The sequence below is a fragment of the Cicer arietinum genome, chromosome 3 (assembly GCF_000331145.2).
Source record: "Cicer arietinum cultivar CDC Frontier isolate Library 1 chromosome 3, Cicar.CDCFrontier_v2.0, whole genome shotgun sequence".
Taxonomy (NCBI): Eukaryota; Viridiplantae; Streptophyta; class Magnoliopsida; order Fabales; family Fabaceae; genus Cicer; species Cicer arietinum.
Genome location: NC_021162.2, coordinates 58,548,157 through 58,564,784, shown reverse-complemented (window position 1 = coordinate 58,564,784; position 16,628 = coordinate 58,548,157). Strand labels below are relative to the sequence as shown.

Here is a 16,628-nt window from a genome sequence, read left to right as displayed (position 1 = left end):
CGATAAGCCTGGCACATTTTGATCCCGGCAATCTTGGCAATCGCGTACCATTCATTTGTCGGCTCTAAGGGGCCAGTAAGCAGAGCATCTTCTGGGATTGGTTGGGGTGCAAATTTAGGGTAAATGCAAGAAGAACCCAAAAACAATAGCTTCTTAGCACCATGGCGATAAGCAGAATCGATGACATTGGTCTGGATTTGGAGGTTGATGGAAATAAAATCAGCAGGGTAGGTGTTGTTGGCATGGATGCCACCGACTTTTGCTGCAGCTACAATGACAAACTCGGGCTTTGTGGATTCAAAGAAGGCTTCAACATCTGATTGTCGAGTGAGATCAAGCTCGGCATGAGTTCTCAAGATTAGATTCGTGAACCCAAGTTGAGTCAGCCTTCGAACAATGGCTGAGCCAACAAGACCCCGGTGGCCGGAAACAAAAACCTTGGCAGATTTGTCATCTAGAAATGAACTTGATGACAATACTACTGCAAATACACAACAACAACAACAAAAATAAAAAAATTCAGATAATTAAAATCTAAGGAAATTTCTATTCTTATTTTTTCCAGAAAGTGTTTTTGGTTCTACAGTGACAAAAATTGATTTTAATTGAATGAATTTTAATTAAAAGTGAGTTGAATGCAAAATGCTATATGTTTAGATACATTCACAAAAAAATGATTTTTATCAATTTATGTTTGAATAGTTTGGATCGGAATTTCTTTTGTGTGTGTATATATATGTCAATTAATTTTGAGAATTTATTCTAGTTACCGCAAAAGCTAGAAAAATAAGCTCCTATTTGGTTTAGCGGCGGGAGAACAATTATGACATCCCAATGAATATATTGCGGTGATTTCCATAAGCTGGGAATTGTAGCTTTAGTCAAACTTGTGGTAATGTGATGTTCCACCGCAAAAACAAACATACACTAAGCTTGTAGATATAATTGAGTTTGGCACTAGAATCAATTCTAGAGTTGAAAGTCAAACATTATATTTGGTTCTGCGGTGACAAAAATTGATTTTGAAGGAATTAATCTTGTAAAAATAATTTTACTTAAAAGTGAGTTGCATATAAAGTGATTTATGTTTGGATATATATACAAAAGTGAGTTAAACAATAACATTTAGTGTCGAAATCACGTCTAAAATCAAAAGCTACAAATCATAGCTTCAAGTTAGAATCAATTATGGGGGCAAAATCAATTCTACTTGAGAGCAACCAAACATATCAAAATCAATTTTACACCTTCAAATCAATTCTGACTGTTAGGATCGTGGAACAAAACATTAGCTCAGCCAATTTTACCATTAAAAAAATTGGGTATGTAGCAGCATTACTATTTACTAATCTAACGATTTAATAGATTCAATTCAAGTTGTGATTTTAAATAGTTTCAATTTTTAATGAATATAATCAAATAGATGAAACACATGAATATAGAGAAGAAGAATAATAACCCTTATTATTGTCTTGGCTTCCCATATTTGAGGTTTGATCAAATCCTGAAACGAATCAAGTAGTGATTACCAGTTCAAAAATTAACAGAAACACACTTCCAAAAAAACGAAACAACAAAAGGGGTGTAGGAAAAATTGAAACCTTACCTAAAATTTGAAGCAAACGAAAGGAACTGAATTATCTTCGTGGGAGGGGAAAATGAATCCGATCCAACGGAGGATGAGGGTGCCTGAATTAAACTCCGGTGAATCGGATTCCGGTGATGGAATCTCAGATCTGAAGGAATCCGGCGAGATGAAATCACAATGGCTATTTCTTCTCTTCTCACTTTTATTTATGCTATAATAATATTTTTCAACTTTGTGTGAAATGAATTCACTTCTTGGATGAATTTTTTTTAACCCAGCCATTCTAATTCTAAATCTAAAATAGTGAAATATAATTCCGAAAAAGAAAATTATATACGTTTTTGAGTTTTTTTTAAATAACCTTATTTCCAAAAAAATTTGTCTAAATTCTTCCTTTTCAAATTTATTAATTAAAATATCTTTATTTTTTTAATTCACAAGACGCCATTCCAAGTGGCGACTTCGTTAAGGAATCTCACATTTCAAATGACGATATTTTAAATGGGTTTTTTTTAAAAAAAAAAATATTTTGATTTTTATTTAAATAACAAAAATAATATATATATATATATATATATATATATATAATTCATAAAAATACATAAATACAAATTTTAAATTATATAGATTGACTAGAGCTACATGTAACATTTGGACAATGTTTTCGAGTATGATCGGTCAACCGACATAGTTCACATTTTCTTAGTACTTTTTCTTTAACGTCCATTTCAGTTCTAATACGGGTACTATTTGGATGACCTTTTTAATTCTTTGCATTTCAGACATTGTGATATAATGTTTCACCTTCATATGTGGGCCAATATCCTTCATTTGGTATATGTGAAAACTCTTATTTGTAGATGTTAAATACATTAACAACCTTGTACACGTCAAACAGAAGCACTAAATAGTTTTGACGAGCGTAAGAACATGCAGCTATGACATGTGAACAAGGAACATGTATAGCCTGAAATTTTCCACAATCACACCATTTTCTTTGAAGGTTGACTTCAAAATGATCAATTGGTCGCACCTCTCTTGGGTTTACTGTTTCATGCACCATGAAAGAATAACAATTTCGGTCGAATTACATGACTTGGTGAGTATTAGATTTACCAACTTCACATTTAATCTTGTTCATGCAATCGTCTGTGTATACTCGACTATAAGCTAATGATGTTTGATGTTGTTGTCCCCTTTCTGCATATAAAACTCTCAATATATAGTATGTTGATTGTACCAAAGCAGTGATTGAGAGATTACGTGTACCCTTGAGCACTAGGTTGATTGACTCAGAAATGTTTGTTGTCATGTGTCCCCATCGTCGACCTTGAGAATAAGCCATAGTCCATTGTTATGGGGGATATTATCGATCCATCTTAAAGCCTCTGGATTTGTCATCCTAATTTCATTGTGGTAATATTTGAATGATGACTCATTTAATGCATATCATGTTATAAATGATGTAAAAATTATCAAATATGATAAAGTGATAAGTGAAAAATATACTAAGAAGTATTAGATCATTACCCATACAAACAAGTTTTCTTTGAAGTTCTTTGTCCTTGAACTCTCTCATGAAATTTTGTGCAATGTGTCGGATGCAATATACATGTGTTGACGGAGGATCATGTCAACCATTGTTTGGATTATTATAAGCACTTTTAATGGATTTGTGTTTATCTCAAACAAACAAACGTCGACTTGAGGTGTTACATACATTCTTAGATTTTTCAAAAAAAAAAAACTCCAAGCACCCCCTGCCTCACCTTCCACAAGTGCATAAGCAATAGGAATTATATTTTTTTTCCATCTTGTGCAATAGCAAGCAAAAGAGTCCCTTTGTACTTGCCGTACAACCAAGTTCCATCCACTGAGACAAATGGTTTACAAAATTTAACCTAGATATGCACGGAAGGAAAGCCCAGAATAGTCGTTTGAAATTTTTTGACCCCTGTAACAAAGTATTGTCAGAATATGCAAGTAACACTTCCACTTCCACAATAGTTCCTGGAAGAAATTTTTGCACAGCCAACAACCACCTTGAAAGGTCATTGTAAAACTTTTCTCAGTTCCCATAAATCTTTTCGATAGCTTTGTTATTTGCCATCCATGCACTTCTAAAGGTGATTGTGTAGTTGTATCGTTCCCGAATATGTGCAATGATCACATTCACTTTAATTGATGGATCTGTTGAGACAAACTCCATATTTAATGTTTTGATGAAAATAAACAAAGGTTAATTAAGAAAGTTAATTATGATTCTAAAATGTTATGTTAATTTAACTTGTGCTTTTGAGTGAATTTAATTAAGAACAGAATCAAGCAAAAGCAGGGAAGACAGCAACAAGAACATTAAAACAGGAATGATCTCCAGTTTCAAAAATGTTCATCACATCATATTGACCAATCTTTTCCTACCTCTTTAACAAAGAGTCTGACTTGGAAATTTATTCAAATAGAATCAGTACATAGCAAGGAACAAGTAGGATTCATCCCAGATCAAAAAGGCTATCTGATCACTAAAATAAAAGGACTCAAAAACAGTAAAAAATAAGAACAGTTTGTAACTCTAAAATCAAACTGTCAAGAAAGTTTGATCAACCTTGATATATGATAAGACATTGCAAAGAACATCCAGAAAGATCAAAACAGGAACTCCAGATTGATCATCAAAACTCCAAAAAGATCAAATTGACAAATCCAGATTGATAATCAATCTCCATTTTTTGCATAACTCCAGTTTGTTCTCTTCTGCAATGGCTTATAATTCTTCTCCAAACTCGATTGTCTTTTTGCAAGACTCAAGACTCAAGATCGAAACTGCACCATCCAAGATTAAGGGAGAAACTTCAAAGACTTTTTAACTAGAAGACAAAACTGATTTAAAATTTGTAACAGAATAGTCCTCCATTTTTTGCATAACTCCAGTTTGTTCTCTTCTGCAATGGCTTATAATTCTTCTCCAAACTCGATTGGCTACATTCAAGACTCAAGATCGAAACTGTACCATCCAAGATCAAGGGAGAAACTTCAAAGGCTTTTTAACTAGAAGACCAAACTGATTTATAGCTGTAACAGAAAAGTCAAAAGCAGTTTTAAATCAATTTAAGGCTGAATTATTTTTATTCTGAAATATTGGTTTCAGTAAAAAATACAGAGCACTACCAACAACTCTTTTTGACCCTCATTAAATGCTTCTAAAGCCTATAAATAGAAGGCCAATATCCAGGAGCAAAGCAAGAATTTCAAGTGCTGTAAAATCCCACAAAATCATTCGCATACACATACTTGAAGTTCTGAAATTTCATAAAGAAGAAGCAGATCTAAAGTCTCATATTAGATTGCGTAATTATCAGTGAATCCTTTATAAAAGAATCAATTCTCAAACAAGAGTTGAGAAATCTCAGATTCTGTCAAAAACAATCTTATTGTAAAAACTCAAACTATAAGAGTTTCTTTATAGTTTGTTTAGATTGTATTGAATCCTATCAAAGTTAGATAGGTGCTGTTGTTGCTTTCTGGATGAAAAGTAATAGAGATTGAAATAGATCAAGGTTGATCTAGACTAAGTGCTGTAAAATCAAGAAGGTTCTTTGTTTTAAACACTTAGTGGAAAATCTCACAGTGTGAGGACTGGACGTAACCCAATTTGGGTGAACCAGGATATTTCTTTGTGTGGTATTCTCTATCATATCTCTTTATTTGTTAAACCTAATTGATTAGCTAAGATAAAACATAAACTGATTTTCTGTTTTAAGCTAATCAAGGAACGTTCTCTGTTTTATAATAAAATCAAGAACGTTCTCCGTTTCTCTGTTTTCATAACCAAGATCAATCTTGAGTTATTTTCTTAAGCTTTTAACTGGAATTTTTAAAAGGTACATTTACAATTCAAACCCCCTTCCTTGTAAATCAACATTGTTACTTCAGGATCAACTTTCAAAAGCGACTTTATGCTTTCGCATATGTTGTTAGAGTCAAGCTTGGTATGATCCTATAACATAGAGGAATTTGCGCAATTGTGGGGCCCTTTCAAACGACTAATCACTCATTGCTTACTTTTTTTACTTCACGAAGTCCTTTATTTGAACAAGCATTGTGGATTCACATATTTAATTACATATTTGTATTGATCAGATTGCACTACACGGTAATTGAGTGAGTATTTTATGTGATAATGCTTAATTGTAAGTTGACAATCTGGTTTACTATTAAACTTCATTCCAATCTCAAGAGATGCATCTAATGGAGGTGGTTCATTAGATGGCATATCAAATTTGCAGGATTGGTAAGCATAATCCAAGTTTAGATTACGCATTTGGAATGGTGGATCGTATGTCGTTGCAATTACATGAGGTTATGGCTCTAGATCGTCGTCATTGTCATCATCCTCGTCCTCCTCCTCGTCAAAGTATGTGAATATACGATTCAGGTTGAGATGGTCACATCACCTAGTGGAATATACGATTCAGGTTGAGATGGTTTAGGTTCAGATGTTTCGGTCTGGTCAAAGTATGGTTCGGGTTGATATAGTTTAGGTTGGTAAGATTCATAATTTTGAAAAGAATAAGTGTTTTGTGTTTGAAAATGGTATTCAGGGTGAGGTGTGGTTGAGGATAATGGTTGACCAACATCGTATAATGGATTACCATCATCAAACGTGACATATAACTCGATAGAACCGAGTTGCGGCCACTGTTTATGAACATCAAACTTGAGTTCAACAACTTTGTCGTCTTCAACATTTAACAATTCATAATGAACTAGGTCTTGTTCAAATGAGACAGGGTGTCGAAAAATTATATTAGACACCTTCTTATTTTCTAACTTCAACTTTGCTTCAATTTTTTTCTTCAAGTAAGTAAGGTTGCATCCATAATGAACTCGAATACCATAACATTAGAAGATGTTGCACTGCTACTTAGCTTACATGTTGGGGATAAAGCAGTAACTGGATCAACTATGGTATCATGGACATATGATTTTTTAGATTTTTTAGGAGTCATGCCAATTGAATCTCAAAGAAAAGAGAATTTTATAAAATTAAAATGGCTAAGAGAAACATTTTCAATGTTAACTCTAGAATCATCGAATGAAGAAATAATTATACATTGTAGAGCATACATTTTAGAATTGATTGGCGGCATATTAATGCTTGACAAATCCCACAACATAGTTCATATTATCTGGTTGCACTTATTGAGAGATTTGCGAGAGACATGATAATACAATTGGAGTTCAACGTGCTTGACAACACTTTATAGAGAATTGTGTCGTGCGTCTGAACCTGATGTTATGTCGATCGATGGATGTTCACATCTACTTCAAACGTGGGCATGATACCATATGCCATTTCTTGCACCAATAAGTAATCTTGCTAAAACTCTAGCAGTTTCTGAAAAACTCGCTTCGGATATGAAACTTTGAGTATTTAGAGATGTTTTTGTTACTCCCAATAATAAAGCTCGGTAACAAATTGCTTCTTCCAATGCACGCCCCGTTCGTTCTGCTCGCAATAATCCAATGAGTTCCCCGAGTAAAAATACATTAGAAATTCCATCTTCCGAAACCAATACTTTGCATGTTATTTTATGCACAATAATTTTCCTAAAACAACATTCTCTTTAAGACCTTTCAACCAATCAATACGACCCCGAAGAGCGGCTTTTGCTAAAACTCTAGCAGTTTCTTGAAAACTCGCTTCGGATATGAAACTTTGAGTATTTAGAGATGTTTTTGTTATTCCCAATAATAAAGCTCGGTAACAAATTGCTTCTTCCAATGCACGCCCCGTTCGTTCTGCTCGCAATAATCCAATGAGTTCCCCGGGTAAAAATACATTAGACATTCCATCTTCCGAAACCAATACTTTGGATGTTATTTGACGCACAATAATTTCGATATGTCTATTATGGATGTGTACTCCCTGGGATCGATAAACCTTTTGTATTTTATTAACCAAAGAAATGCGACTTTGCGCTATAGTTAGCTCAGCACCAATCAAGAATCCCCAAGGAATACCGAGAATTCTTGTTATACACTCGTTCCAATCATCAATTCGTTTTTAAGTGATAAAGGAGGTAGGAGTGCAGAGACAACCAGAAGGTTTGCCTAGAAGCAGCCACCCTTCAAAGAGTGCGTAATAGCTCACTGATCGAGTGCTCTTGCGCCGAAGATGAACGAGGCTAAGCGATCTGCCGAAGCTGTGGGATGTAAAACTGAATCGGTAGGGGAGTGTTCTGCCTTAGAAGGAAGGACCTGTGCAAGCTGGGTTGGACGAAGCGGAAGTGAGAATGTCAGCTTGAGTAACGCAAACATTGGTGAGAATCCAATGCCCCAAAAACCTAAGGGTTCCTCCGCAAGGTTCGTCCAGCCTCATTTTCCATTCGCAAAAAGGTAAATATCAAAAAAAGGTACATATTATATTTATAAAACTATTAATTAATTCACTAACATTCAAATTTACTTTCATAGATATAGTGGAAAGGGTATGAAATTTGGCAATACACCTCGTTATCATACTGCTGGATATCGATCAAAAATTGATCACATGACCGTTAACGATATAATATATTAAAACATTACTTTATTTCTATTATTTTATTTATTCTTATGCATATATTACTAACAAACTTATTATATATCAATTTCTCTGGAGGCTCTACCTACGTCTAACATACGATCTTCCAGAAGACAATTGGCTATGGAATGCATCTACATATTTGATTTGTTTCTACATAATAGAAATGCATCAAACCGATAAAGTGAAACTACAATTTGGACTACCTTAAGAAATTCCACATCCCCCAAGGAACATGAGAAAATACCATAAGGTAGATTTGCATAAACAAGTTGACTATAGTTGGACGTTATTCTACGAAAATGAGAACAAAGAGCGGAATGAACGAGAGAATCATATTCTTCATGGTCAACCTCTAAATGTTGAATTTAAACCAAGTTATGAATACATGGTTTGGTTTTGCAAAAATTTTAAACGATTTGTTTTTGTAGAAAACCAATTGGTTGATCCTCGTGTCAATCCACCCCAACATCCACCACAATCTAGCCAACATTTTTTTTTTCAAAAATCATTGTCCAACACAACACAACAAAATCAATATTATATACCAACACCTTCTAACACTCAACCGCCTCCTCATACTTTTACCCACATGACACACACCACATCAATCTTATGGGTTCACGCCAGGGGAACAATTCAATTTTGACAGCCAACAACCACATCAAGAAGACAATTGCCGACTATCATTTGCATCAAGCGAAGAAGAATTGTTGTATAACACGTTCACCACTCGTTATAATACACTTGAGTCTGCTACCCAGTTACTGAATAATATGTGTCAACAAAGCTTTCAAATTCCAAGCTTTAGGAATGCATATACTTCGTTGAATCAAATATCCAACTAGACTCAAGGTGGAAGTAGTTTTTCTACAACACTTCCTTCTAGACATCCTCAACAACAAGAAGACGAAGATCAATAAGAAGAATAACAACAAACTCGTGAAGTACCAAGACGTCGTTAAAATCCCGTGTGTGAGAAAACCTTGACAATGTAGTACTGGAGGCCACCTTCGACATTAATTTTATCGTAATTTTCGTAAAATTTGTGATGTTTTTTATGAATGAATTATGTAATTTAAAATTTTATCGTAATTTAAAATTTGTATTTATGTTTTATGAATTATATATATATATATATATATATATATATATATATTATTTTTGTTATTTGAATAAAAATTGAAAAAAAGAATAATTTTTATTTTATTTTTAAAAAAAAAACCCTTCAGGAAGTCGCTATTTGAAACGCGGACTTGTTTAAGGAAGTCGTCATTCCAAATAGCGACTTGTGACTTTAAAAAAATGGGTATTAGTTAATAAATTTAAAAAGAGAATATTTGGATAATGTTTTTGAAAAAAGGGGTATTAAAAAAAACCCGTTTTTGGTTCTTTTATATTTTAAATAAGTGGTAAATATCCACTAGACTTAGTTGTGTAAATAATTTTTGCAAATAGAAATTACTTTTATTTTAATTTTATAAAGGTTTCTAAAAATATTCTTGCAATTTATAAAATAAAAAAGAAATTAATCTAGTTCTTTATTAATTTTTTTATTTAAAAATGATGAAGTGATATAATTTTAATGATATGGCGATAATGAATAGATGATGAGGTGGAAAAATGTCGTCGACTAAATATTTTTTCTTTTATTTTTGAATGAATGTATTTTTCATTATTAAAAGCAATAAACTTTTAATTCAAGAATCTCAAAGTCCTTAATTATGCAAGTACAATCAAACTTATTTGGCAATTAGTTGCGGACAAAGATAGATTTTGAGTTCAACTAGCACGAATGAAGTATAATTGTGGTATTATAAACATCTCTCTTATTCAAGAGTGCAATATTGCTTCAAATACTTGGAGGCATATGTGTAAACTACGGTCCAATACCGAAAGTAATATGTGATGGATTATTTATGGTCATTCTACAAAATTTTGGAAGGATCTGGATATCAGGCTATGGAATGCTTGTTGACTCAATATCTCAAGTCATTCCACCTAGAGAGTATGAATTTTTTGTATCGTGCTACACCAATGATACAAATTGAAATTGGAATAAATTGCAACAAATTATGCTTGAGTCAATATGTGAGAAAATTTGAGCCTCGAAGCCTTCATCTTATGCTTCTCTAGATTTCCCCACACGTATGCCAATCACTGACAACCAATTTACCCTTAAGTTAGCCTATAATAACCTCACAACCCATGGGACCAATGCATAATATTGTTCAAGGAGTTTTGGAATTGGCAGGGCCTAACCTGAGTAAGGATGACGCGTTGAAAGATGGCACATGGAAAACTGCAGACAAATGTTGAGATATGTCATAGAGGCATGGTATTTGACGACATCTGTTAGCGTTGCCTCTTTGCATCTAAGACTCTTATGCACGTTGTGAAGATGTCCAACTACTTTAGAATAATTATTAAGCCTGAATTTTGGAGTAAATTGTGTAGCCTGGTTACTTATGCTTCGCTTGAATGAAAGCTTACTCACAACGACATTGAAAACAACTCTTAGACATGAAAAATGTTCTTTGGTGTGGTGGTTAATGAACTCTAAAAAGATCGAAACTCTTTGATTTTCTTCCAAAGTACAAAGACATGGAGTAATTGGTGGCATTACATTTGTAACCAAGTTGACTTTATTCATAACTCTTTGATCAAGAGTAAGGTTCTAAAACAAAACTTGATCAACCCTACTAAAAAAACATGGATTAACCCCATGAAGATGAACGTTGATGTTGTTTACCCTTATATTGATAACTCATTGGCTTGTGGGGAAATCTTTCGCGACCATAATGACAAGTTCATATGTGGATTATACTGTAAAATGACATTCAATAACTACTTATTTTTTGAAATATAGTTTTTTCGCAGTGATGTTTTATTGACTCGTGATAAAGATATTAGAAATATTATTTTTAAAACTGACTTTCCGACCCTCCTCCCCCATAATCAAGAAAGGCTACACTCAATTTACTCTCTTACTTATATTTTCTCTATATTGCATCAGACGAACAAAACTTACTCCCTAAATTATTCTCCAAAAGAAACAAATAGATGTGCTCATTTATTATTATTATCTTCTGAAAGTAATCATTCTCAATTTTATTTTTGTTAATATAATTCATTTTTAATAAAAGAAAATTGAAAACTATTATTTTAATAAAAGTAACAATCATCATCTCATCCTGTGAGAAAGAAATCACCGTGACATCCCTAATTTACTGCATCATTGCATCCTTAAAATAATCGTCATTCATCAAAAGGAAAAAATTCATAAACACCCTCTTGTAGAATTTATGGGAAATGAAGGGCTTGGGCGTAAGCATATAATGATCTAGAAAATTATATATATTACTTTTTGTTATTTCAATAAAAATTGAAATAATTTATAAAAAAAAAAAATCTTTGTCAAATCGGCATTTTGAACTTAAATTTTTTAAAATTTTATCGTAATTTAAAATTTTTATTTATCTATTTTTATGAATTATATTAATTATATATATTATTTTTATTATTTCAATAAAAATTGAAATAATTTATAAAAAAAAAAAATCTTTGTCAAATCGGCATTTTGAACTTAAATTTTTTAAAATTTTATCGTAATTTAAAATTTTTATTTATCTATTTTTATGAATTATATTAATTATATATATTATTTTTATTATTTCAATAAAAATTGAATTAATTTTTTTTTCTAAAAAAAAACTTTTGAAAAATGCCCATTTAAAATTTAGGTTTACTAAAAATATTTTTTAATTTAAAATATCTATTTATCTATTTTTATATTAATTAATTATATATATAATATTTATGTTATCTATCAAAAATTAAAAAAAAGTTGAATTTTTTTTTTTAAAATAAAATCAAGTTGAAAGTCGTCATTCCAAATAACTACTTGTAACTAAAAAAAAGGACATTTAAATATATAGTTTTTAAAATAGAGTATTTATGATTTTTTTTTTCTTCAGAAAGAGGGCACTCAAAATAAAAAAACCGTATGGTGGTGGTGTGAATCCTCTTCATTTGATTCTCATTGTTAAATTTCAATGTGGTGACATTGAGAAGGGGCTTGGATCATGGTGATAATTTCGTTCTTGGAAGAAACATTTGAGCTCGTGGCTTGTGTTTCTTTTTCTTTTCAATTTCTAGAAAATTATTAGGGATGAGATGGTAATGAATGATGAATGATGAATGATGAATGAGTAATGATGATTATTGCGTTTATTTTTATTAAAATAATAATAAGAATAGTTTTCTATTGTTATTAATAAAAATGGTTATTACTTTTAATAATAAAAAATACACTGTAAACAACATTGTTTCATGTCATTCCATCGGTTACCTATAATCAAAATCATGTCACTTCATTATTTTTAAATTAAAAAATAAATAATTAAGAAATTAAATTAAAAGTTTTCTAAAATTACAAGTTTTTTTTAGAATGAAAAAAAAAAAATATATATATATATATAACAATATTATGTAAGGAAATTATGTAAAAAAAATTAATTCTATTTAGTATTGAAATGTTAGATCATTACTACATCAGGTCCTGGTCTTTATTATGAGAAATTTTTTTGGTTTTATTTGTAAGAAAACGACACAACTTTTTGAAATTTATTAGTTATTTACAAGACGGTTTTACCTTTATTTAAATGTTTGCCTTTTAAATATTTATAAATATATATATGTAATATTTTATAATTTTCTATGAAAGTATATTTGGCAAAATATCTAAAAAGTTACTACAATTAAAAACTTTATAGATTTTGATGTTTTTTAATTTCTTTATAAAAAAGATTCATGATAGTATTTGATAAAAATTTGAAAACTTGTCAAAATACGATCATTTTTATAATTTTCTTATAATTTTGAAGATGAAGTTCTATTTAAAGAATTAAGAGCTTTTTGATAGTTTTAATAGTCCTTTTTTAAGAGTAATTTTTTTTTCTAATACATTTATTTCTTGTAGAATAATATTAATTATACATATTATTGGAGATAGAAGTTTTTTAAAATTAGAATTATTAATATTTTATTTGCGATTTACTGAATCATTAAAAAAAAATACAATTTAATTATATATAAACGATAATGTACTAAAACACATCTTCGATCAAAATATTTTTTTATTAAAATCTTAATTATGACTAAATTATATATTGATTTTGTAATAAAAAATAATTAAATCATTGCAATGATACTATTTTGTTTGACTTGCCCAAGAATAATTATGACTAAATATATTGATTTTTTTAAGTACAATTGTTCATATGGTCTCCTTAATTAACTTAATTTCAGATAACACTTCAGTCATTTTTTTTGTTGTCAGATTTAATTTTTTATTTATTATATTTAGTGAGTGAAGAAATAGTTATTTTCGACACAGTCGGTCTTGATATTTTGAAGAGTCATGGATGATTTATATTACAGTACCCTGTAGGTAATTGAATATCATTCTCCTTAATTACAATTTTTAGTTGTAAAATTATTGATGATTATTTTATAATTAGAGTTCTTTAAAAAATGTATATATAAATTAAAGTGAGACTCTTTAATCTATTTTATTATATAGTAGATCATAAATAAAATTTTAGCAATTTCAGTTTTAAAAAATTATTTCAGAAAAAAGCAACTAACATAAATAGTTAACATTATTTTATATGTCGTACGACATTAAGAAAATAATTAATACATATCACTCACTATTAAGTAAAATAAAAATTTAGTGTCTTACGGAGAAGAGAAGGCTTTGTTGAAAGAAAAAATAAAGATAAATTTTTACATTTTGTAAGGAGTGATTTTGTAAAGAATAATAAAACAATGTTTATTGTTAATATATTTTTAATTTATGGAGTATTATAACAATACAAAAAATTTGTCTAAATCTTTCAAAATCATCCTCCAATGCAATTTTTGAGTTCTTTAAAATAAAAAGATTTTGTTTTACGAAGAAAAACAAACTCTTAAAAACTCTTTTCTTCTAAAACTATTCATTTCTTCCTATTTTTTTTTCTTTTCAAAATCATCCTCTTCCTTTTCTTCTAAACTCACAAACAAAATCCAAAGCAATGACAATTTCCATCCATGCTATGAGACAGTGTATGACATGTTTCAGTATGGTGGTCCTTAAACAAAGAAACTTCCTAATAATAATTGTGAGTCCTTGAGCACCTACAATACTATCATAGTGAAGATTCACAACATATCCTGCCAACCAAGTAAGCTTCCTCCAAACATGCATTTTTGTGTTTTCTCCATCCTTAGTTGAAAGTATATTTACTACTTCCTCCCTTCTTTTACAATTATTACTTTTATGGTATTTACACGTACCAGTAAAATTAATAAATTTTATTACTTTACATAAAAAACTTAAATACGCTTTTAATTTTTTTCTTGTATTCAAATTTAACTTTTGACCTCTTTATATAACAAATTTTTATATTATTTTTTTGGCCTTTAGATTTTTATGATATATCTATTTCATTTAAGACATGTCGTTGACGTGATATTAGCGACTTGAAAAAGATATTTTTCATAACAGTCATTAAATTCCATTTCACATATATTAATTTATAAATAACTTTTTTAATTAAATTATAATTTATTTTATTAAAATAGTAAAAAGAATATAAAATTAGTAAAAGCATCTCCAACTGTAATTAAATGAGTTCATCCTACGTAAAATTCAATTTTCGGTGAGTTTACTATTGTAGTTGTGTCAACCATCACGGTGCTCTCAGAAAGGAAAAATATTTTAATAATTTAATAATAATCAAATTATAATCATTATCTTTTTTATTAATTTATTAATAATAATAAATTTATGATAGTTATTAGATCATATTTAATAAATTCATGTTGAGCTCACTTTAGAGTAAAAAATAAATGAATTCATTCAACATTACGTGATACAATAGACTATACTTAATAAACTCATGTTAAGTTCATCGTTAAAGATACTCTAACAAGATCAAATATTTTCCTTACCCACCGCCTGCTCTGACCTCCCTTGGCCACATGTCACCGTTAAATTTTTCTCTCCTTCCTCTACAAAATTCATCTATTCATTTATCCAATCTATCAATTTAAACTTAATGACAAACGCCATTACAGGGCCTTTCTGATCACCACTGTGTGCAATTATGAAGAAAAAATAATTCCAGGTTATCCGTCTCATGGACTTCCTATTGGGCCAATTAGTTTTTGGATTTTGAACACCTTCTCCCAAGGACTATCCTGGTAGAGATGAGAATATATCATACTATGGCTTACAATTAGATCTATTAAAAATTTGACTTAACCTAACTTTTTTAATAGAAAAATTAAGTTTTAAGTACTTTCTGATATCTAAACTTATTTTTTTTTGTCAAAATTATTTTGCTATAAATTTGATGAATTTTTTTTTACAACAATTTTTGTATTCTTTTTTATAATTGTTGTTTACATATACATCAAGTCTGATGCAAAAAGTAAAAAAAAAAAAAGATGTTATGATTGTACAAATTCAATAAAATTTATATTTTTTATTGGTCTAATGGTCTTTTTAAAAATAGACAAAAATGTCCTTTTTAAAATTTTTAATACAAAATAAAGTTTTTGATAAACTAATTGATCAAACCAGACTTTTAAAAATATTAAATAATAAAATATTTGACAAAAAATAAATCAAACTTACACTTTAATTTTTTAAAATAGACCTATCCTATTTAACCAAAGTTATATATAGGCCAACTTATTCTCACCCATGCACCCTAACTTCTCTCCTGTAGATCTATATTGTCGTCGTTATCACAATTCTTCATTTTCTTCAGTTTCACGGAGTTTTGTTTTTCGTCATTGATGGGATGACTTTTTATTTAATCAAAAGCCTCAACTTTGTTTTAATATAATAAATAGTATTATTTATTGAAAAATCTTATTTATAAATTAATATTAAAAAACGAAAATCAAATGATGATGTGGAATACATATTTTTACAAATGAACTCAAAAAATAAAAACACAAGTTTTTAAATGATTAATGTCACTTAAATGTTATATCATAATTCATAAACGAGATATATACATTACTAAAGTTGATGAACAAAAGTTCTTTAAATCCTAGTTTAGTTGAATGCAAGATTTTATTAAAATTGCAATTAAATTAAAGTTAAATTTACAGAAAATAATAGAAGTATTCATTCAGTTGCAGTCTGCAGATTTTCGTCATAGTTAAGGAGTGCACTGGCATGCAGCTGCTCCCATACATAAAACGTCAGGTCACAAAACCGATGCTGAATCTTGCAGCAAAAACAGTGTTCATTACATTAACATCTTTGAGCCAAACATGTGGGAGCACGTGGCTTTGTTTGAACAATTAAATGCTTCAAGCCACATCCTTGTTCTGTTTCCTAACTTAGGAGCGGTCCAGATTTAAAATATCATTTTAAAGAATTAAACAAAAAAT

General features: G+C 29.9%; 1 protein-coding gene across 1 annotated transcript in view; it reads right to left on the bottom strand.

The window, feature by feature from the left end:
• Positions 1-1,842, bottom strand: part of LOC101511844 (putative GDP-L-fucose synthase 2) — a 2,694-nt gene extending 852 nt beyond the window's left edge. The window contains exons 1-3 of the mRNA XM_004492463.4: positions 1,607-1,842; positions 1,460-1,504; positions 1-481 (exon numbers count right to left, since the gene is read on the bottom strand). The exon at positions 1-481 is cut by the window's left edge and continues 852 nt beyond it. Of these exons, the coding sequence (XP_004492520.1) occupies positions 1-481; positions 1,460-1,484 (506 nt within the window). The 5' untranslated portion in view covers positions 1,485-1,504; positions 1,607-1,842. The remainder of the gene's footprint in view (positions 482-1,459; positions 1,505-1,606) is intronic.
• Positions 1,843-16,628: the final 14,786 nt, after the last annotated feature.